This window comes from Cyrtonyx montezumae, unplaced genomic scaffold (assembly GCF_038088225.1).
Source record: "Cyrtonyx montezumae isolate F1298 unplaced genomic scaffold, pur_monq_1.0 scaffold_37, whole genome shotgun sequence".
NCBI lineage: Eukaryota > Metazoa > Chordata > Aves > Galliformes > Odontophoridae > Cyrtonyx > Cyrtonyx montezumae.
In genome coordinates this window covers 490,247-512,656 of record NW_027072042.1, presented here as the reverse complement: position 1 = coordinate 512,656, position 22,410 = coordinate 490,247, and the positions used below count along the sequence as shown (strand labels likewise).

General features: G+C 47.9%; 1 protein-coding gene across 3 annotated transcripts in view; it reads right to left on the bottom strand.

Moving 5' to 3' along the window:
* Nucleotides 1-290: 290 nt before the first annotated feature.
* Nucleotides 291-22,410, bottom strand: part of RAB6A (RAB6A, member RAS oncogene family) — a 52,939-nt gene continuing 30,819 nt past the window's right edge. Inside the window, exons 2-9 of one of the 3 annotated variants that reach the window (XM_065745797.1) lie at nucleotides 19,553-19,611; nucleotides 15,814-15,867; nucleotides 14,406-14,522; nucleotides 14,244-14,349; nucleotides 12,295-12,406; nucleotides 11,237-11,330; nucleotides 2,317-2,383; nucleotides 291-524 (exon numbers count right to left, since the gene is read on the bottom strand). In XM_065745797.1, the coding sequence (XP_065601869.1) occupies nucleotides 460-524; nucleotides 2,317-2,383; nucleotides 11,237-11,330; nucleotides 12,295-12,406; nucleotides 14,244-14,349; nucleotides 14,406-14,522; nucleotides 15,814-15,867; nucleotides 19,553-19,611 (674 nt within the window). In that variant the 3' untranslated portion in view covers nucleotides 291-459. The remainder of the gene's footprint in view (nucleotides 525-2,316; nucleotides 2,384-11,236; nucleotides 11,331-12,294; nucleotides 12,407-14,243; nucleotides 14,350-14,405; nucleotides 14,523-15,813; nucleotides 15,868-19,552; nucleotides 19,612-22,410) is intronic. The other 2 variants (XM_065745794.1, XM_065745796.1) reach the window with 2 other exon arrangements.

Genomic DNA, 22,410 nt, shown 5'->3' with positions numbered 1-22,410 from the left:
TCTGCAGACACCGCCGGGGGGGAGGGCGGGCAAGCACTCCTCTGCACGTACATCTCCTGTGTGTCCAACTCGGGTCCCATCATCTCAAAGTGCAGTATCGTAACATATTAAAAAAGGGACAAATATTAAGAAATTGTACCTATCTTTTTTTTTTTTTTTTTTGTCATTTGCCTTTTTTCTTTTTTTTTTTTTTTTTAAGTTATAACTGGAATACGCTGGAATATTTTGGCTTTTTTTTTTTTCTTATAAATAATGAAGACACCAACATTTTCCTTGTGTGTGTGTGTGTGTGTGCTTGTGAAGCTAATAGATCATCTCCACGAGACAGCCAGCGATGATGAACTGCAATACGTTATTACTGAAAGGGGAAGGTTCAAGCCAATATTCACACTGCAGTCAATGAAGAGTAAAGGGAGGGAAAGCAGTGATGTTCTGGAGAAGGTTAGAAGCCACGCAGTATTAGCAGGAGCAGCCTCCTTCACTGACAGGCTGCTCTTGAGGCTTTTCCAGTTTGATGTCGATCACTGGGAGCGAGGAGTTAAGGCCAACAGACGCAGCTGCCCCGGCCCTGACAGCCCCATACCCACTGCACAGCCCAGGGAAGGAAGCTGAGATGCAATTTCCCAGCAGCCTTCCCTGTCCTGGCACTGCTGCCACACCACTGGCACAGCAGCTGGCACCCGGACCCAGAGACACCGACCTGCACTACTCCTCAGAGCTCCTCTTATCAGCCAGCACAGAGGTGGACGGCTCACATCAGGCAGCTGCTGCTTCTACTTCCTCTCCTTGGGGCTCAAATTGCTCTTTACAGAGATTAGAAGGAGAAAAAAAATGTGAAACAGAAGAGCAAGAATTCATTTCAAACATTTGATCCGTTGGGCTGATCACCTCGAGTGCTGTGCTCAGCGTTGGGCACCTCAGTACAGAAAGGACATGGAGGTGCTGGAGCAGCTCCAAAGAAGGGCAACGAGGCTGTGAAGGGCTTGGAGAGTGTGCCCTACGAGGAGAGACTGAAGGAACTGGGGCTGTGTGGTGTGGGGAAGAGGAGGTGAGGGGAGACCTCACTGCTCTCTTCCAGTGTCTGAAAGGTGCTCACAGTGAGAGCGGGGTTGGGCTCTGCTCACTGGTGACAGTGACAGGACGAGGGGAGATGGCCTTAAGTTGCACCAGGGTAAGTTTAGGTTGGAGATCAGGAACCACTTCTGTACAGAAAGGGTCGTTCAGCACTGGGATGGGCTCTGCAGGGAGGTGGTGCAGTCACCATCCCTGGGTGTGTTTAAATCCATTTGGATGTGGTGCTCAGGGCCATGGTTTAGCAGAGGGCTGTTAGAGTGAGGGCAGTATGGTTGGGTCGTGGTTGGACTCGATGATCTTGAAGGTTTTTTCCAACCTGAGTGATTCTGTGATTCCATGATTTAGACCTCCACATGTACTGAAGAGAGCTCCATCACTCAGCACAAGCAGTTCAAAACCCTTGAACTCTCCTCTGCAAAATCCCCAACTGTTAATCCCATCTTAGGAGACAATCACATTCAGTTCCTGCTAGCTGCAGGCTGCAGGAAGGCAAACTCAGAGTGCCCTTACTGCTCTCCCATTTAGAATTGGTGATAGTGAAAGCATGGCCAACAGCCCATGCTTGTGTATCCTCCCACCATCCTCTCGTTAATGAAGATGGTAGCTCATTAACCTTTGATGAAAGGAGGGAGTTTTCATCAACCCCGTGTACACCACACAGAGCTTGTGCCTCAGCACAGCCCCCAGGCCCTCCATATCCCCCTACGATGCTTCACAGGAGGTGTTGCTTCAACCCTGTGTTGGCTCCCTGCAGCAAAAACATTTTTCTCCCCCATTCACCAGCATGATCCTTGTACGTAACCCTGAACACCCATCAAGGGGAGCAGAGCCTGGGAGGGGGCTGGACTGTCACAAAGCCCTTCACAATTGCAGCTGCTGCTATGGCTTTGCAACAAACCACTCCCAAAAGCAGCCTCAGAGCCCACGTGCTGGCCCCAAACACCACCCAGAGCTGTCTGAGGTTAAGGACTGGGACCACCACTATGGCTATGGGACCTCCATCCTTGGAGATGCCTCCATTTGCCTGAGAGGGGGTCCTCCTCAGCATTTCAACCTCAGGCATTACTCGCCTCCATCCCCCTCTCAGGTTTCTTTCTGGGGAGTCCTTAAGCTGGCCAAGGGCTGGAGGACAGACCCCACCCCCTCCTCCTCCACCACCCTTTGTTATTCAGGACCTGCATTCTCCTCGCCCACAGTAACTGGCAGCACCCTGCCACCACTGCACCCCGGCATAAAGGATACTGTCTTCTCTACTTTTGTCTTGTGTGCTTTCCATTCCAGGCAAGGCAGCTGCCACGCGTCGGAAAAGCTGCAAAAATACAGAAAAAAAAGAACCCCACAGGGAACAGATGACAACAATCGTACTTCAAAGAGCACACCCCAGCTCGACGCTGCTCAAACAATGACTCAATACATCCTCTGTACCATTTACATGGCTCACACCAAAAAGCCTGACACCAAATATAACCTTTATTCCTAAGAACCCGCAGATCACATTTGTTGTTGTTACTGAAGATGAAATGTTAGTGGCTTCAGGCAGCAAGCCTTCGGTCACCTTCTCTGCTCTGCTTGGAACCTGGGATTTCCATCCCAGTTTGTCACTCTCGGACCCCAAAAGCTTTCCCACATCAGGAGGAAGCTCAGCCCTCACACCCCACGGCCAGGACTGTGGGTCAGAACAAGGCATGCAGGTAATGACATCCCCTCATCACCTTCCAGCCCTCACCCACCCTTGGCGAGGACACCCCACCACCCACACACAGGATCTTTCCTTCAGGAAGGCATCCAGCTCTGCCCTGAGCACTCCCAACTTTGGGTATCCGCTTCACTACTACCCCATGCCCAACCCACACCCCGGGTACAAAACGCAGGGCAAAGCCACGAGCCAAGCACTGCTGCAATCCCAGAGCAGAGGGATTCTGCTCCCTCCTGAGCCTGTCCCCCAGGCCCAGAGGATGCAGCTCCCAGCTCCCCACAGCCTGAAGGAGGCTGGAAGGCTGAACAGGATGGATTCCCCTCCTACCTCCCAGCTTTGCCCAGTCCTTTCTTGAGGAGTAAGGCTCAGGCCTGATGGAACAGCTCGCCTGCTGCTCATTAGGGTTAACCAATGGCTGCCTAATTGGTTCTTACCTACAGAGAGCAGCCCTGGCACAGCTCTGACCCTGTGCTGATGTGCTCAGTACAAATCCACCTTCACAGAACCAAACTGGTATCACAGAATCACAACAGAACCCTTAGAGGCCATGGGGTCTACAGCTCACACCTACATCTACCCAGCAGAATGAATGCTTTCATACCCTCCTGGGCACCACTGCCACTGTGTGTTTCATCATCAGCCATCCAGGACACGCAGTATTTCCTGAACAGCTTTGCAGATCAGTGCTTTTAGGCAAATTTGGACCCTCAGGTCCAAACGATGCTGGGAAGACATCGAGATAACCTTCTTGGCTTGACAAGGATTGCCCAAGTTAGCGGGAGCTAACAAGTTTAGTCAAATTCTCATAGGCCAATAAAGAAACAAGAATAACAGAGTTAAAAATTCCAGATGCTTATCTGTGCTGCACTGAAAACTGACTCAGACACAAGCACCAGGCCTTGTCAGAACAGCTGAAGGAGAAGGAAGACATTGCAGTTTCAGAGCAATCCCCATTGCATCCTCATGGTCAGCAAACAACGGGCAGGGAACAGCACTGCCCTCTTCCTTTGTGTTATTACTTTCCAGCAGGTTTTTCATTCACTTGGCATAGAATTAATTAGACCACTCCTTAGATGCTTCCTATTGCATTCAGGATGATCAGGGAAGTGACTGTGATTCAATCTCACCTTGCTCTGGAATACTTTAAGATTCAGTACTGTATTCAAAGCAACACATGCTCTGAAAGCTCAGTGCTTTCTCTGCCTTTAGTAGGGAAATCTGGTCAGGGGGCAGGGTGGGGTGGGCCGGGGTTGGATGTGATGATCTTAGCTGCCTTTTCCAACCTGAAGGATTCCATGATTCTGTCCCTAAAACCCCAACTCTATGTCAGAGTGCTCCCTGAGCTCCCCACTGCTCAGGAGGAGCACGTTTCAGCTGCAAATGGGAACGTAACGGAGCTCTGCTATGTGGATTTCCCAGACAACAAGCACTGAAGAATCACTGGATGAAACTGGGATGGATAAACACCTAGCCCTGTGACAAAAGGAGCGCTGACACAAAAACCTGTGCTATCCCTCCTCCAAAAGCATCTTCTTCAGACCCCTGTTTATAAAGGGGACTTCGTACCTACCTCTCTCTCACAGTAATCTTCACTTTGAACCCAATATATCCAGTGTTGACATCCAAGATATTTTTAAGACTAGCTAAAATAGAGAAATGGAAACACAGAAACCTAAAATCCCAAATCCCATTCATACTGACAAAGCCTTTCCATCTATTCCTGACTCCTCACATCACTTGCAGATTTCCTCCTCCAGCACTTCAGCTCTCTTGCTCTTGTTCAGGGTGTGTTACTTGGACCCAACACAGAGCAAACATTCCCTGGAAAGCAGTTTATCACAGGTAATGAATGGGCTCCTGGGAAGACAAACCAACCCATGGCTTGGAATGTCACACACTGCCTTCCTGCTTCCCCCTGGCTGTGACTGCTGAGCATGGCACCACACTGAACCTTAACCCTGCTGAGCCCTAACCTACTGAATCTTAACCCTACTGAGTCCTAACACACTGAACCTTAACCCTACTGAACTTTAACTCTACTGAACTCTAACCCTACTGAGCCCTAACCCACTAAATTCTAACCCTACTGAACCTTAACCCTACTGAGTCCTAACCTACTAAACTCTAACCCTACTGAACCCTAACCCTAATCACCCTGTGGTCAGCTGGCCTGACCATGTCCCCTCCCAGCTCCTTGCACCCCTACAGCAGGGCATGAAGGAGCACCACGTCCTTGACTCCACGTGGAACCATTATTCTCATCCTAAATCTGAAACACAGCACCATCGCAGCCACAAAGGAGAGAATCAACTCCATCCCACCCACAATCAGGCCAAACGCAGTGCTTTGTTGCTCTCATACTGCAGAACAATTCTGACCCAGTTCTTGATGCAGAAGGTTTAGGGGGGAAAAATTCCCTCCCATGCTTTTAAGGATGGATATGCAAGTTTGGAGCAACCAGAGAGGGCTGTGCCTAGCTAAGGATGCTCACACAACATCTCTGCCCTGATGCAAGGAAGGAAATGTGTTGTCCCACAGAGCCCTTGGCTGATGTCACGTGCTTGGAGACCCGAGCTGGAAACAGCACTGCAGAAAAAAAAAAGCTTTCACTCGTTGCTATTTTATTTCCCCTTTTTACAATATGTATCGCCAAGTGCTGCCAATCAGGGATGCACTTTGTGGAGGGAAGGATGGAGGGGTGTTTTAAAAATAAGTCAGATGGGAACCAACTGGAATTACTGCTTTTGAACCAAGCTGATGACAGAAGGGCTCAGTGTTTAAAATACAGTCATCCCCGCTCTATATTAAGACCAGGAATCAATCTGATGCCTTTAGCTGTATTTCCCCCTTAAATTATTTGACTAAAAAGAGAAATCTGGCAACTAGAAGAATCAACTTTCTTATTAACCTTCTGCTTATCAGCCACAGCACATGTGAACAAATCCAATTAGTGAAACTTCAGAAAGCTGCCTTCTATTTGGAGACCTCACTGCTTCCCAGTGCCTCCAGGACCCGAGCCAGCACTTACCTCACTGTGAAACGTCACAGGCACATGACATACGTGTGTGTAAGCACACACTATCACACAGGTATGTATTAGTGTGTGTACACACACACAGCACGCGTGTCTGGGTGAGCACTCTGGCCTTTTATCCAAGGCTGGAGCAAAATGCAGCCACGTGAGAAATGAAACCACACCCATCCAGCTTTCAGCATCCAACCCTGCTGCCTCCTTCCTGATGAAACCACCCTCACCCCTGGTTACTGGTTTCAATTCATTTCCCAGATGGTGCCAGGCAGTAAATCCCCACCAGATCAGTGTCACAATGGAGCAGTTGCCACCATAACGCTCTGCAGCGACACAAAAGGGCCACGAGGATCACTGCCCTGGTGGAAAAGCCAGGCAAGAAATCTGCTCCCCAGTGCAAGGCAAACTGCCTTATTTCCCTCATTCTTATTCCCCGAGGAGAGCAGTGCAACTCAAAGAGTGCTTCCTGCCCATCAGATAGACGTGCATCAAAAAAGAGCCAAGCTGCTCCTGGAGCCAGCTCCGGGAAAGGAGGGCTCCTCGTGGGGCCGTGCTCCTCCAGCAAGTGCCATGAGAAAGCCTGCCTGCCAGGCAGCATGCTCAGCCTGCAGCTCTCACACAGCACAGCGTGCCAGGTGCTGCTGCAAGGACACCTTTGGGGCTCTCCCTCCTTTCTGTTTCCACAAGGCAGCAGAACAATCCCTGACATATTCTGGGCACGAAGTCTGCAGGCAAACAAGACTGCCTGAACCACGGAGAGAGAGCGTGAATCTGAAAGTCTTTTAGCACTCATTCAGGGCTGACAAATAAAATGAATCAGGGAGGGAGTCACTGTGTCAACTGATGCAAGCTATCTCCTTCCCTCCTCAGCCTAACAGCTCTCCTGGCAATCACTCTCAGCTGAACCTCAGACCCAAAAGCCGATTTGTTTCCCCTCAATTTAACACTGGGACAACACTATCACCATCTTCACTCCCTACATCATCTGCTCCTCCTTCCTTCAGCACCCTCACCCCAAAGCCAGAAGGAACAATACGTACACAGCTCCACAGTGCCCTGGCTGTACGTTAAGAGGCCCAGCAGCACAGGAAAGTTCTACATTATAATCCAGCTTGACAGAAGAGATGAGGCTTCCCCCAGCAGCTCATCACAACAGCCCCCGGGGGAAAGCCTGCAGTGCCCAGGTTCAGGCTGAACACTGTGTACTTCTCTGCAGTGCCCACATACAGACCTACCTCTGCCCCTGCAAACAGAGCCCTGCACTGAAAGGGGCTGGCAGCTCTATGTTCCTCTCTGTTTCTTTGCTGGTAGAAGGCCCTGGCGTCGAAACACGCGTCGTTTGAAGTGTGGCACAATGCATGCAGGCTTCTTGGCTTTGTGGGTTTGCTGCAGTGAGCACAGAGCTGGGGGACAGCACCCTTTGCTCTTCTCAGTGCTGCAGAAAAGGATGAGCAAGAAGAGATAAGCAGCAGCATCTGAGGTCAGAAGTTCCCTGGTCCCTCAAAGGAGAAAACAATGGAGGACTGGGAATTCAACTCTGCACCCAACCTCCTCCTGCACCAACTGAACTGTGAGCTGGGCATGGGCTTACATCCAGGAGACAGATGTGCTGGGAAGAGAGGGCACTGCGAATCAACAGCATTTTGCTGGAGTTTGTGGGCTGCCATGAGGAGCACTGACAACCCAGCATGTGTCAGTCCTCACAAGAGAGAGCTTCCAGTGGAAGGAAAAAAAACGGTTCCCATTCCCTAATGTACACATCTCAGCCACAGGGAGCCTGAACACTGCACCATCAATACTAAATCCCAACCTGTAGCTCAGTGCATCCACCCATCACTCATCTCCAGTCCACCTTCACGTGGACATTTGATATCTGCCATGAAGTGACAGTCACTGTCACATGAATGCACTTTGTTATAGATAAATGTAGACTCTATCTAAAATAATTCCGATTTAAATTAAAAATCCTGTACAAAAATTAATCTGGGCAGTAACCATTCTTCAGAAACGGAATCTATTATGGCAAGACACTGTCACGTTATGGGAAGGTCACCCTTGTGCTCAGCTCATTAAACACAGCCATCAGAGGGGGTGTGGGAAGGGCATCCATTCTGCAGCTGCCTCCATAAGCTCTCCAGTTTTGCTGGGAAACAATCTGTTGACCAAAGACTCAGACAATGTCATACTACTCAACAGAGAAGCCACAAAAAAAAATATAAAGGATCAAATGATGATGCAGTGCCATGTTATCAGCCCCAAGATTTTTTGCTCCTGTTCCATGGAGTTACTGAAGGAGTTGTGTCTCCAAACACTGAATCTTCAATTTAATACAGAAAGAATGAGCACACAGGATAGCACCGCGCCTTTTTCTGCTCGGAGCTGAATTATCATACCTTTCTTCTTACAGAAGTCTTACAGCTTGTAAAGTGGCAATTAAAATTAGAGGCATAATTTGTCTAGACCTCCATTACACGGCAAAGAATTTTCCCAAGGGAGCATGCAAGTGAGGCTACTGCCTCAGAAATGGCTTTCTGCTCTGACAGTCTCATTAGTACAGTCCCTGAACATCTTCAGCATAAAAACACAAGAAGGCAAAGTTTGTTCCTTCAGCATGCATTAAATGCAGCCACCACCAGTAGTGATGGCTGCTGCAGCTTTACAAAGCACGTTTTATTATGCAACGATACCTCGTGCCTGGGTGGAATACAGGGGCACCACACGAGGTCTCTCCTGCTCAATGTCTTTATTGATGACCTGGGTGAGGGCACTGAGTGCACCCTCAGTACGTTTGCAGATGACACCAAGCTGGGGGGAAGTGCTGATCAGCATGGGGGGTAGGAAGGCCCTGCAGAGGGACCTGGACAGGCTGAGCACTGGGCCGAGGCCAATGGGATGAGGTTCAACAAGTCCAAGTGATGGGCCCTGCACTTTGGCCACAACAGCCCCAGGCAGTGCTACAGGTGTGAGGCAGAGTTGCTGGAAGATTGTGTACAGACCTGAGGGTGTGGGTTGATGCTCGGCTGAACATGAGCCAGCAGTGTGCCCAGGTGGCCAAGAAAGCCAATGGGATCCTGGCTTGGATCAGAAATAATGCTGCCAGCAGAGCAGGGAAGTAATTGTCCTCCTGCACTTAGCCCTGGTGGAGGCTGCACCTCAGTGCAGAGCTCAGCACTGGGCCCCTCACCACAAGAAAGGCATGGAGGCCCCGAAGGGGGCAGAGCTGTGAGGGGCCTGCAGCACAAATCTAATGCAGAGCAGCTGAGGGAGCTGGGATTGTTCAGTGAGGAGAAGAGGAGGCTCAGGGGAGACCTTATCACTCTCTACAACTGCCTGAAGGGAACTGGTGGTGAGGTGGGGGTCGGCCTCTTGTCCCGTGTAACCAGCAATAAGATGAGAAGGAAAGGCCTCAAGGTGCACCAGGGGAGGCTGAGGTTGGACATTATGAAAAGCTTCTCTGAAAGAGTGGTCAGGCACCAGAATGGGCTGCACAGAGAGGTAGGGGTGCTACAGACCCCAGAGGTGTCCAAGAAACATTCAGATGTTGTGCTGAGAGCCGTGGGTTAGTGGGAAACACTGGTGATAGGCGGATGGTTGGACTGGGTGATCTTGGAGGTCTTTTCCAACTGTGGTGCTTCTGTGATTCTATGATTTCCCTCCTGACACCTCAGGTCAGCAGCCCACCCAGCACTAACACCTCAGGTCAGCAGCCCACCCAGCACTAACACCTCAGGTCAGCAGCCCACCCAGCACTAACACCTCAGGTCAGCAGCCCACCCAGCACTACCTGCCCCCACAGCCCCGAGCCGCCCCCCAGGCTCAGATGCAGACATCTGGATATGCATCAGCCACGAGAAGAGGGAGCACAGCTACACCACCATCATTCCTCCCAGAGAGGCAGCTGCTCTCCACTGCACGCCCCCTATTCTGTGTACAACATTAAGTATTCCAGCACCAAATCCAAGCCCGAATTACAAGGCAGCCTCTGTGTTGCAGCATGATAATTGGCGAGCGCAGGAACTGAATGCTTTTTTGCCTGCTACTGCACAGAAATGCAGCACTGAGATAACACATCTAATTATTCCACTGCATAGGGAATCATTTTGCTACTAATACACAAGGTCAAGGTTTTAATAACAGACCCTTCAGTCCTGTCTATAAGGTACAGCCATAGTAATTCGCAATCCTGTTCTTAGCAACTCCTTACACACTCTGTATGCACACTGCTGGTGCAGCTGAGCATATAAAACAAGGTCTCTTCCAACCCAAGTGCATGGGAACTGTTGAACCACGGCCTGAACACCACTGATTCATCACCTGAGGTGAGCACTGAGTCAGCCACAGGAGCAAAGATGAAGGCAATGCACCTGTGTGACCAGAAGGGGTGGAGTCTGGCTCCACCTCTCCTAGATCCCATTTAAGGGCTGACCACCACTGAGGGAGAATCATTTTTTTGGAGATTGCTCCTTTGGAGTTTCCTACCATGAGCCTGGGATGCAAGTGAGCATTTTCCTTTATTTTGACTATCTCTTATCCATCATAATAATCTTTCTGACTGTACCATCTGTAAGAGATCTCAGCTACAATACTATTTGGTATTATTCATTTTGTTAACCCTACATCAACCCATTCTACGATGGTAATATACATCTATTTTCACAAACACGTGTGCACAAGAAAGGTCTTCTCCATCCTGCAGTACTAACATCTTCTTGATGTAACACTCTTTAGTGGTCATAACTTTGTGTGAGATACTGTAAGGGCAGTGAAAGAGCAGATTCCCTTTCCACACAGAGGCAGTAAGGACACACAGCTCTGGCTCTCGATTTGTGAGCTCCTATGAAGCATATCTGCTTATGTACAAAGCCCAGATAGGATTTCTTTCATGCACACACCAGGTCAGTTCTGTTGTGTTCATTGCTTTCACCAGTTCACTGCTTGCCAAGTGAACATCTTCTTTAACACAAGTCTAGCAGGTCACAATGTAAAGAGCTGCAGCCCACCTCACAGCATCAAAATCTAGTTTTATTGCAGTTGCATCAGCTTAAAAGACGTTTCCCTGCTTTTCCTCATTATCTAACAAAAACTAATAGCTTGGGCTATCTCAGATCTGTGTCCCCAACATTGTGGCTTAATCCCTTCAACCTAAACACCCAATCTGGATCACCAGAAGTCTGAGAGGATACGAAGGAAGATGACCTGGAGGTCCAAAATCATAATTCCTCGTTTCTAAGAGGAAAAATGTTCCAAATTTGCTGCAAGGTCAGGGATGTTTCTGAACCTGAGTCAACAACTTAACTCCAGCTCTTAGTTTCTGCATATGGACTACCAACTCTGACCCTCTACACAAAGTCTTCCCAACACCAGAGCAGATCTTACTGTCACAAAGGAGCACCAGCAGAAGCAGTCTAAGGGCTGGATGCAGCCAAGGCATTACTCACCTGTTTTACATTGTATCCTGCTTTTGCACTAGTTTCAATGAACATTACATTCAGCTCTTTGGCTTTTCTTTCTCCTTCCTCAATGGACACTTGTCTGGAGAAGAAAAATACAGAATTAGAAAATAAAAACCAAACAGAATGGGCACCTTGAAAATTAATGCTATTGTCTTTAACCCAAGGAGATGAGTCCTACATTACAGTCTCAAAGCATTTAATGGTCTTCCCTGCACAAAGCTGCCACAGATTGAGCACAGTTGTACAGCACAATAACCACAACAGCACACCTGGCTCCAAAGCACAGCAGCTGAATGGCCCAATGGGACACCTTCAAGTCCCTGCCCAAGACCCTGTGCTTTTATGCTTGAAGTAGCAACTGAAAGATTTTAATACCCAGTAACAATCATCAACTTGCAGACTACAGAATTACTTAGCAAAGGACCAAGTGTAACCACCTCATACCAAAAGGCTTCTGCTGTTTACCCACGTCTAGGTATCCCACCCCCTAAGCAGTCTGCTACAGCTGGAACTGGAGAGGACTTTGGTTCAAGAGCTTTCAAATAGAAGTCACAGGGCAACTCATGTTGTGTCCCTGTGAGAGGCAGAACAATTCTTAATGGGATGCTATAAATCTGAAGTAAAGGGCACAAGTGAACCCATTCTGAGAAAACATCAGATACAGAACACTTCATGCTTTGCGTTTTTATGACTTTTACTCAGTGTAAGCAGTGCCATAAACCCAGAATAAGAGTACACACTGCAAAAGCTGAAGCTGCATACCTTCTCACAAAAATAAGTTTGCCAACTTATGCAAACACATTGCTGAGTTCTGAAGGGGAGGATGTCTTGCACCCATCATTTGCATCCTATCAATCGGATTAAGACTGAATGCTCATGCTGTAAACCTGGGCTTGACCAAACTAGAGTTTAAAAACCAAGCCCTCTCCAGTCACAACCACCTCCAGCATTTCAGGAGGAAATACAAATGTTCCTTTTAAAACAGCTGTCTTGGAGAAAAGAGCATCAGCCTAAGAAAAACATCTGGAGTTGCTGCTCCGTACCTCTTATCTGCTAGATCTGTTTTATTTCCCACCAGCATAATGATGACATCGCTGCCCCGTTCCGTTCTGACATCGTCGATCCATTTTGTTGTTTGTTGGAACGAGTTTACATCTAACAGGGAACAGTGGAGAGGATTATCACTGCAGAGGTTCATCACAGACCTCTGGTAACACAGCTGGAGGTCTCCAACAGAAGCTTCTCATTTCTGGAATCAGACTAATAGGGCGATGAAGAACCAGCAAGCAAAACCCCAAGTGCCCCACACTGAAGTGCATGAAAGCCTCAGCACTAACTTCACCTGGGCTGGTACTTCACTCCCTGCCTCGGAATTCACCTCTAAGATAAAGGATTTGGTTTTGACAGCATCCAAAATGAGAAGGCTGATCACTCTATGCGACCAGCTCCCATTTTGTTGAGTCAAACAAAAGTTTAGCATGGGAAATGGGGATCGACGTGGCACTGCCCATCATTCTGCATTGCTCATCTACTGCAGGAGGGTCCTACAGCTTCTGTGCTTCTCAGAAGTACTCAGCTCTGGATTTTGCACAGCTTAAGCACTTCCTGCTCGCTAGGTTTAGGCTCTTCCCTAGGAAACAGCAGGGCTATATAAATACCAGCAACTCCTTTATTGATGAAGTGTTCCCAGTCGTTTCCTGACCATCTGCATGGAACAAGAAATACAAACTTCATCTATTCACAGGCGCTTTTTTCTTAATGTGATGCCCTCAAAAGCCAAAATATAAGGAATTTAGGAGGCTACCCTGACCTGATGAGCACGTGGATGAGAAGCTGCATCCCATAAGGAGAAAGGAGTTGCACAGAAGCTGCCCTGGAGCTCTGTCTTTACCAGAGAGCCGAGGAGTGGCCTCAGTAGCTCTCAGTACTCAGCAAATGGGGCTCTGCTGCAGTTCTCGACAGTCATTGATTTGTTTTAATGGCTTCTACTGCATAGTAATATATTGTATGCCAGACAGACAAGGCTTGATCACTTGCCAGCATCTTAATTTGTCTCTCTACTACTCAGTAATATTGAATTTGCTAGGTCGGTAAAAGAATAATTCAAGGTTCGCAGCCAACCTGTAATTTTAGCTTAAATGAAAGTGCTATTTATAACAATTATAGATCTCACAGGTAAATTCCTTATTCCTACTGTAATCTCCTAGTATTTATAAAGCAAAGGACAAGCTCTTTGGAATTTGTATCCATTTAGGCCACTGCTCTCAGTCAGTTCTGCCCTAGAACTGAAAATGTCTGAAGGTTCAGCTCTTCCAAACCAAAATTCTGCTCTCGGAAAACAGGGAAAGCTGTGAGTTGGGGCTCTCTGGAACGAGGGGAGGGACAGGAGGAGAAGAGTTGAAAAAAGCACTAACGTTTTAGTTGACAAAAATGTACATACCTTAGTAGGAAATGAAAGAGCAATTGTTAAAGGGTAAGGGCGTAGTGGTAAGTTGCATATATTGCAAAAGGTGAAAGTGACCAATTCGAATGAAAATGTGATGTTAATGCAGTTCCCCCCCAGCCCATCCCCAAACCTTGGTGGTGGTGGGAGGGCAAATGGAGTGAAGCAAGCTACAGCTATCAGTGCAAAGTGTAACTGGAGAATTGAGCTATCTACGATCATGATTCAGGTGTTTGAGACCAGAAGTCATCGGTGATACTATGATCAAAAAGCAGATGGAGGAGGGCAAAGTGCAACAAGACCAGCCAGGACTCAAGACTTGAGGAAATGTGATAGGAAAGGGTTACAGAATGATGGGAGTCGATCAGACAGTCGATACATTGCAATAGCAGTGATCAGGTGGCTAGCTTAAAAATCAACTACAGTAAAAGAAAACAATTTTTCCATGCCAGAATGAAGAACAAGCACGTGACTGTGATAGGACATGCAAAGCTAGGCTAAAGGATGAAAGGGGCAGAGTATTAGAAATGCAGAATTCCCCCCACTCACTTGTGATATCATAAACAACAACTGCAACAGTGGAGTCACGAATGTAGCTAGGAATCAAGCTCCTGAACCGTTCTTGACCTGCTGTGTCCCATAATTGCAACCGTACCTAACAAAATCAGTCAAACAAGCAAGAAAAATAAGAAAAAAGGTCAAACCCAGTGCAATATACCTACTTGTGATATCGTAAACTACTACAGCAGCAGCAGAGTCACGGATGTAACTGGGAATGAGGCTACGGAAACGTTCCTGACCCGCAGTATCCCACAGCTGCAACCTGATCTGTGGGTGGGAGAAAATCAAAAAAGCCAAACTGCCACTAAAAATAAAAGAGTAAAGAATTTTCACTTGTTGAAAAAGCTAAATAAAAATATAAACTCATGCAGGAGGTGACTGGGGACTGGGAGCAGCAGCAAACTGTCTTCTCCTTTACAGCAATCTCTCCCAAGCACCTGTAGTAGCCAAACTGGTGTACGTGTGCCTATCTCAGCCCTTTCTGCTGTCTTTCCTTTTCAAAAACACTTTCCTTCCAGAGGGGAAGAAATTGTGCTCAGCTTTTTGACTGTGAGGAGCAGCGAGGAGACGAGAGCAAAGCTCACCTGCCATTCTGCCTACACAGGGTTTTCATGCTCTGCTGCTATCCTCACTCAGGACTGGGGCACTGGCCTCCAGCAGCCTGGAGGAGGGTTGCTGGTGGAAGGATCAGACCATATGCCATACTTCTAAGGGAAGAACCACCAGCTGCTGCCAAAGCACTGGAGAAGCCACTGGTGTGAATGCTCCAGGAAGGACAAAACATTGGCTGTTGCTGTATCAGTGTTTAAGCCTTAGCTTAGAAACACTTCAAAGTACCACGCACACAGATGAGGTTTACTGTCCCTTACCACTGAGGCTCTGAAAGGAAATGTATGGAAAGATGTGCAAGGCCAGTTTTTGCTATGGAAACAATACCTCATCACTCAGGCACTTTCAATGCATTTAGTGTGGGTTTCTACAATACCACACTTAGGCAGCACTGAACAACGGCTGAATCTCTTACCGAAGAAGCTGAACTGATTTTAAACCACAGACTCACTTCCAGAGAGCAGTGATTTCATTTCAGGAACCAGAGCTGCACCAAGCTAAGCAACCAGCACCATGCGTGGGTTCCTGCTGGAGGTAACTCTGAGCTAGCTGACAGCTCACAGGGTCAGCTAAGAACCCACAACCTTTGGCAAAATGTCTTTTATCCTTCAAAAATGGAATGGGTTAACTGTGGCCCCCTTCCCCAAACTCCCACCCTTATGCACCCCTCTCTTAAACTATCCCTCCAAGATTTCTCCCCTAGGGATACCAACACAGCACCTTCTGCCACTCACAACACGGCCCCCAGGAGCCAAATGGTGATTTCCCACTTCCCCAGTCAGGGAAGGGAGCTGTCCCCACAGCACTAGTTGGTCTGGAAGCAGCTTGTAGATGAGGGGCTCAGTGTGTGATTCTGTGTGATCTCAGAACTGTGTGCTGCACCGTTACATAAGATGCTGATCCTCGTTCCTACTGTACAGAGAGAAGTGCCAACAAAAGTCTTACTCACTGTTCGATCCTCCAAATACATGGTTTTCGATAAGAAGTCAATGCCAATTGTTGCCTGCAGGAAAAGAAAGGAAGAATAAAGAACATTTCAAATAAACACCAGAACGACTGTAGGGGCTGTCAGGGCTAACGTTACTGCCACAGCTGTAGCGGATCTGCAAGAAAAATACATTGGGTTTTCTTACTTTTAGGAGAAAGCACTGAGTGCAAAGAAATTCAGTAACCCATAACCAGCACCCTCACTGACAACCCATAAAATCCTTCAGGTACCAGCAAGGACTTCTGTGCACAGAGGGCCACAACCCACGTCAGCATCCATCAGCAGAACCACACATCTTCACTTTGTGCCTTTTCCATTAAGGCTAAGGTGGACAGCTTCAATCCTGCTGCAGCACAACAGCACCACGGCCATTACTGAGGTTGAGCTGATGTTAAAGCTCAGCACAGCATGACTGCACTCCAGTTGCTGGACACTAGTGGGAGCTCTGTGCAGAGCATCCTTATGTGTTTAAGGAAGGAGGAACGTGCTACTGAGTGACATCAAGAACTGCTTCTTAAAGACCTTCACCCCATTTTTCAGGGTTGCACTGAGGGAGTGAATCCGAGCCCTAAGAGTTTGGTTGCAGCAGGGACACAGCCAAGCTGATCTGCTGAGGCTATGGGGCTGCCTGGGGTTCAGCTGAGCACCTCAAGCAGCTGCACCCTCAGCAGAGCCCTCAGAATGATCCAAATAAGGGATTTACAAAGGAGAAAGGGAAAGATAATAAGGCAAAGAGGCGTGCTGCTTCTTCCTTGCTCTCCCATGCTGAAACATGTACTTCTAATGGAGAGTCTATTCTACTGTAATGATCTACGCTGTGAGACTTCCATTATGTCCTCGCTAATAATTAATTCCTCATATTCTGCCAGATATTTTAGGTAGTAAGAACAGAGAATAGAGCCAGCCAGCCTGCCTGAGAGCAATGTAAGAAAACCAGCTGCAAATCAAGAAAAAAACAGACCCTGAATTTCCATTTGCCCATCACCATTCCATCACCCACCAGAGAGCAAGCTTTCCAAGCTGGATCAGGAGAGCAGTTTGGAAGAACCAGAGATGCATACACGGATGATAAAACCTGCTGGGTCCCAACGTGGCCACCCAGTGATTTTCACCCGTCATCGTGGACGGTGACATAGCCCATTTGGGGAGATGACACTGAAAGATGGGTACGAGAAGCCATCAAAGTCTGTGCAACAACATGCTTCCCTCCTGCCCTCATCTTCTGCTGTTTGGGTCAAGGGTAACTCTCTGAAGACTGCCTCAAAGATGCTTCTGCTTCCTCTTGTGTCGATTTGATTCACCTCCACAGAAGAAAAGCTACAAGAGCCCTAAGATCACCCAGATGTGTTCAGGATCCCATTCTGATGATGAGCTCTCGGTGCCCCTGAGCTCTCAGCAATGGCACATCAGCTACACAGCCTGAGACCTGCCCAGCTCCTCCTGCAGGAGCCCTGGAGCTTAAGTCTCCATGTGCTCACGACATGGGAGGTGCAGCAGAAAGGCCATGCAAAGAACTTATTTTAGATCTTGGCAATGAAAATGTTTAAGAATTACACATCGGAACTTAGAGCCAAGTGTGTCTGTCCACCTGTACTGTCCCTGACCCCAGCACAAGGATACAGAGGAGGAGCAGCAGCAGATGGCAAGGGAGGGGACTCAGGCACTCTGTATCCCAGACATTAACTAAAATAAGTAAGCTAAAAACAGCCATTTCATCACAGTTCTGACAGAAAGGAGGAAAAAAAGCGCAGGGAATCTTCACAGCTCAGCTGGACAGAACTCAATGCCATCCTCCCTGCTCCTCCTCCGAGAGGCTCAAGCTGAAGGGAAGCACGGCTTGTAAGTTTCCTCTTGCATAACACACAGAGCCTTCCTGTTTGCCAGTGCTGCTCCTTCATTATGCATCACTCAGTGCCACAGAACAAGGAAAACCTCTCCCGGTATATCCACGGAGAGGAATCACTGCTGGTGAAACAGACAACCCCAATGGCACTGTTTTATTCCGGGGATTTGGGTATGTCACAGAGCAGTGGGTTCTCAGTTTGTTCTCAAATGCAGCTTTGATGAAAACAGCTTTTTAATAAGCTATGGGCAACGGCTGAATTCCTTTTATCAAGCAGCACCTTTCTATTTTTACCAGCTGAACACAACAAGCCTTGTTCAAATGATAGGTTGTGGCAGCTCTCAGAAAAGATGCATTCAAAATTCATCTGAAATGTCCAGAAAGAGCAAATCATTCAGCAGCTAAGCTCCAGCTGCAGCTAGCCACGCACACGCTCTGACATGCGTTGTCATGCACGTATGTGGCTTGGAGAGGTCTCTATCATGCCCTGCTAATCAAGGAACGTGTACTCTGGGTTGACATTAAGTGTTGTGTGATTTTGGCCACACTACTTCAATTCTTCCAGCTAATTCCTTCTTCTAGCTGTGTCAAAACAGGGCATGTTTCCCTGTATTCAGTAAAATGGAGGTGTCTGAATGAATGACACTGTACCAAGTACATTAACACACAAAACAAGCACGCACAGGCGACAGATAAATTGAAGCTATCTTCTGAACCCTTAAGATTTCTTACTGGTTTAAGTCCTCCCTCATTCATTTTGCAATCGTTTTGTACGTAACGTTAGACCAGCTTCCCATTGAGACTGCTATGTTATCACAAGGCACAGAGGGCCAAACCTCCTCCAAAAGAACTAGGACGCAGGCTCCGCAGACCTGAAAGAGAAACACTGTGGGGGGAAAAAAAAAGTAAAAAAAAAGCAGATTAAATAAAAGGACGGCATTCACATGTCCATGTAATTACAGTGGGTAGGATTTGAAAGGATGTTTGCTCCCCTGGGAGCAGTGATGTGTACTCTAGTCCTCCTACGCCACAGAAGCTTCGCTTCTCCCATCATTAAGTGAGAACTTGCATCTCATTGTGCCCAACTCACAGAGCAGCAGCAACAAGGGATCGCAGCAATGTGGAATCACTGATGAGGCAGGAAGGGAATCATTAACAGGGAAAGAGATTTAATCAAGAGATACTTGGATAGGCATTAAGTAACAGAAGAATCACTGCTTTTTTTGTATTCTTCTCCCATTCCCTTCTCCTCCCACCTCCCTAAACAACCCTTCACTTTTGTCAGGGAACAGATTTTCTCAGTTTAGCAAATTCGGAGCATGACCAAGTGCAGCCACGTTGTGAAGCACACTGTGGCTTGGAGAAGACCCACTTCACCCCCTGAAACTGAATGACTTTTGCAGCTTGCCACCTTTCCAGGCTCATCCTGAAATGTGGGAGTGGATAACAATGACTGTTCCCCCAGCATTTAGAAAGCCTGCGTGGCATCCTAAAGCACTCAGAGCCTGCAGCTCAGCCTTCTGCCTCTTCTTTTTTAAGAGCAGAGTACCTACTCTGTTTTCCATGAGAACTGTTTGGTAGCAAATGGTGAAAAACCTGGCAGACTTCACAGCTGCTGTTGCTTACATGTACCTAAGAGGTCTACCCTTTGGAAACACAGCTCATGCTGCTGCGAGCTGCAGATATGCTATTTTAGCAGCCTTACACTGAGATGCTGTTCTGAAAGGTTATTAAGATATAAAGCTTCAAGATGTAACAGCTAAGAGTGTGGTCTGTGTACTGCTGTCCACTGCAGCCCAATGGATTCTGCCTGCAATGAAGAGGCCTTAGAGAAGTCAACAAGAGGGATTCATTTACCTGGTAGGTGTTGTCAAAGCTGTCATACATGAATCTGGTGATCAAGGAAGTCTTCCCCACTACAAGGAAACAAAAGAAAGAAAACAAACACAGATTCAAGGAACAATTTAAATGCAAGGTTTAAGCAAGAAGAGCATCACAAGACAAAACCAAAGAGCACCACTGCCGAGATGCTTAGCACCTGCCCACTGTGTCCACAGCCCTCAGCACCCCCCATCAGCTTCACCCTTTCTTTGATGGTGCACTCACTGCACCTTTCTGCAGGGGCAGGCTCACAGTGTTACAAAGCCATCACTGCAGCTGGCTGCAGCTCAGGATCAGAGGATCTAGCAGTACCAGCATCTGCAGGTGCACCTGGGAGACAAATACACGAGCACAGTGCGTTCTGTGGGTCCTGCTGCAGTGCTGCAACTCCTCTAGCTGCAGCTCAGCTTGGCCAGGTCAAACCTCAGGTGTGGCAAACTGTGTCCAGCTTCTCATTTCAAAAGCAGGATCTACACAGTGTATAATATAGTACCTATAAAGCCGTGGGTACGGTACCTACGCTCGCAGAGCCACGTTCCAGCCAGGTACCACACTGCCTTGAAGCTCCTGTCACTTGCTTTTTAAGAAGAAATGTGATTACATTTTAAAACAATCACAATGGTTACTTACTGCACCTTGTGGGATTAACACAGCTGAGCTCAGACAAAGCCTAACTCATACCCAGTGGAACTGGAACACCCGGAGCTGCCTTGGCTCGGTGTTGAAATACCTTTTACTGGAGGTAGGTCCCTTAGGAAACAGCTGGATTTACTCAAGAACTGACTGCCTCCAGCTGTTTTCTTCCAGTCTCCTTGCAACTGCAATTTGCCATCTCCCAGCACAGACAAGGAGTGCTGCAACAGCTGCAGAAGAGCTGAACCAACTGGAACCCAGCAGACAGCCTCTGGGATAAGACTCCAAAGTCACAGTTTGCCTTCCTAGGTGAATTCTTAACATATTTCCCTCTATGGGCATCATCAGGCTTCCCATAAAGCAGAAAGCTGCCTTCACAGAGACAGAGCAAACATGCTCTCAGACATGTAATTTTTTGGTAGCAATGGATCTAGGATGAGAGGAATCTTGTACTCATCATTCAGCTCTGTCCTGGGGCACCAGGGGTGTCCAACAGAAGCACAGGACCAGCAGGCTGATGAGAAAACCCAATGGCACAGGCTGCAGCACATCCCATAAGCACTCCGATTTAAATAAGTGCTTCACCCAACATCTGGATGGAGCTCCTTAATGCGCTTCAGCCCCGTGACACCTCTGCCCAAACAGACCAGGCTTCTCACGCAGCACGTCAGCATCCACCACACCACACCACTATGAAGAGCAGCTGCTCACAGGTTTAATTCCACCACGATTACTGAACAGGCACCACACAGATAGAAAAAATCACCTTGCTTCAAATGTCCCCATGGAAGTGAAAGCTCACAGCTCCCACTGTATTTATAATTCAAAGGGAAGGGAGTGGGGAAGAGCAAGAGGAAAGGGAAGGGAGTGGAGAAGGGCAAGGGCCTGGACTTCCTCCCAAACCCAGCTGCAGAACTCACTGATCCCTCCTTCCCCTTGGCAGAGCACCAAGGAGGGAATGGCAAGTCACACTTCTGCTTTTGGAGACGAGCCCCTTGGATGAGTCCTATTTCTGCATCATCTGTATTCAGAACTTCGTAATGGAGAGCTGAACTCCTGTGCACGACCTTTTATTTTTATTTGAGAACACTGCCAAAAGAAAAAAAAAGCAGCTTTGCAGACTGAGGATCTGCAGGAGAACCTGAATCCCATTCCCTTTCAGATTTTCACTTGCTATCTCTCCTGCCTCACTGGTTCTATGCTTATTACACTGACAAAAGGCATTAATTTGGGAGTGACTGCAAGCAAGCTGGAGGACAGAATGAGAATTCAAAATCAGTTTGAAAAATAAGGAGGAGTGACCTGAAGTGGAAAATGAAGCTCAGCGGGGAGAAGCAGCACAATATACTCAGAGGAGAATACCTGGCTGAAAACACCTGTGGGGGTTACTCCAAAGGCAGCAGACAACCAAGCCTTCAGCAAGCTTTCACTGGGTGCTACTGAGTTAATTTAAGCTCCCGGAATAATTTCAACACACAAACATGTCCAGGGCAGCATCAGTCAGCGATGCAGCGGCACAGGACATCCCTTAAGCCCAAATCTTTCTGGTATGTATTCATGTACCCCTGGAGGAATAAAGGTGGGGGAAGGAACATAGTGAACGTGGCTGTATCTCTGTGCAGGATGAGGCTGGAGCAGAGAGAGCTGCTGCTGGAGGCACCAAGGGCTGCATGAGAAGAAATCAGGAAAAACTCAGTGATTCAGGAGCTGAGAAAGGCTTCTTTGGCAAGGAGAAGACCTCAGCCTGCATGGCTTGCACAGAACGAGGAGATGGATGGCACAGAAGGATCCCAGCACTAACAGCAGGTGGTCTTCCAGCCTCTTTCTTTCTGCACAGTAAGACCCTACCAGCTCAAAGCCAAGGCCAAGGTCCTATTAGAAAAGGCAAGCAATTTTAAAGCTCGTCAAAATCGGAAGCAAGCTTCGGATGGGCAGGGGATGCTCTGCTCCTTGGTGTGCAGAGCTGCCCACATCATCCCACTGCAGGAATTCAGACACGAAGGAGTCGAGAACGTTTGGAAGCAACGAGAAGCTAAAAACAGGTGATTAACCTAAAAACCATTTGTTGCAGCACCACACCTCAACATCAAGCCTGGAAATTTCTCTAAGCAGCTGAACACCAGTAGCACCGTGGGTTTCATTAGAAGCAGTTTCTGCTCCTTTAAGCTTCTGATGTAATGAGGAGAAAGCCCGCATTACCC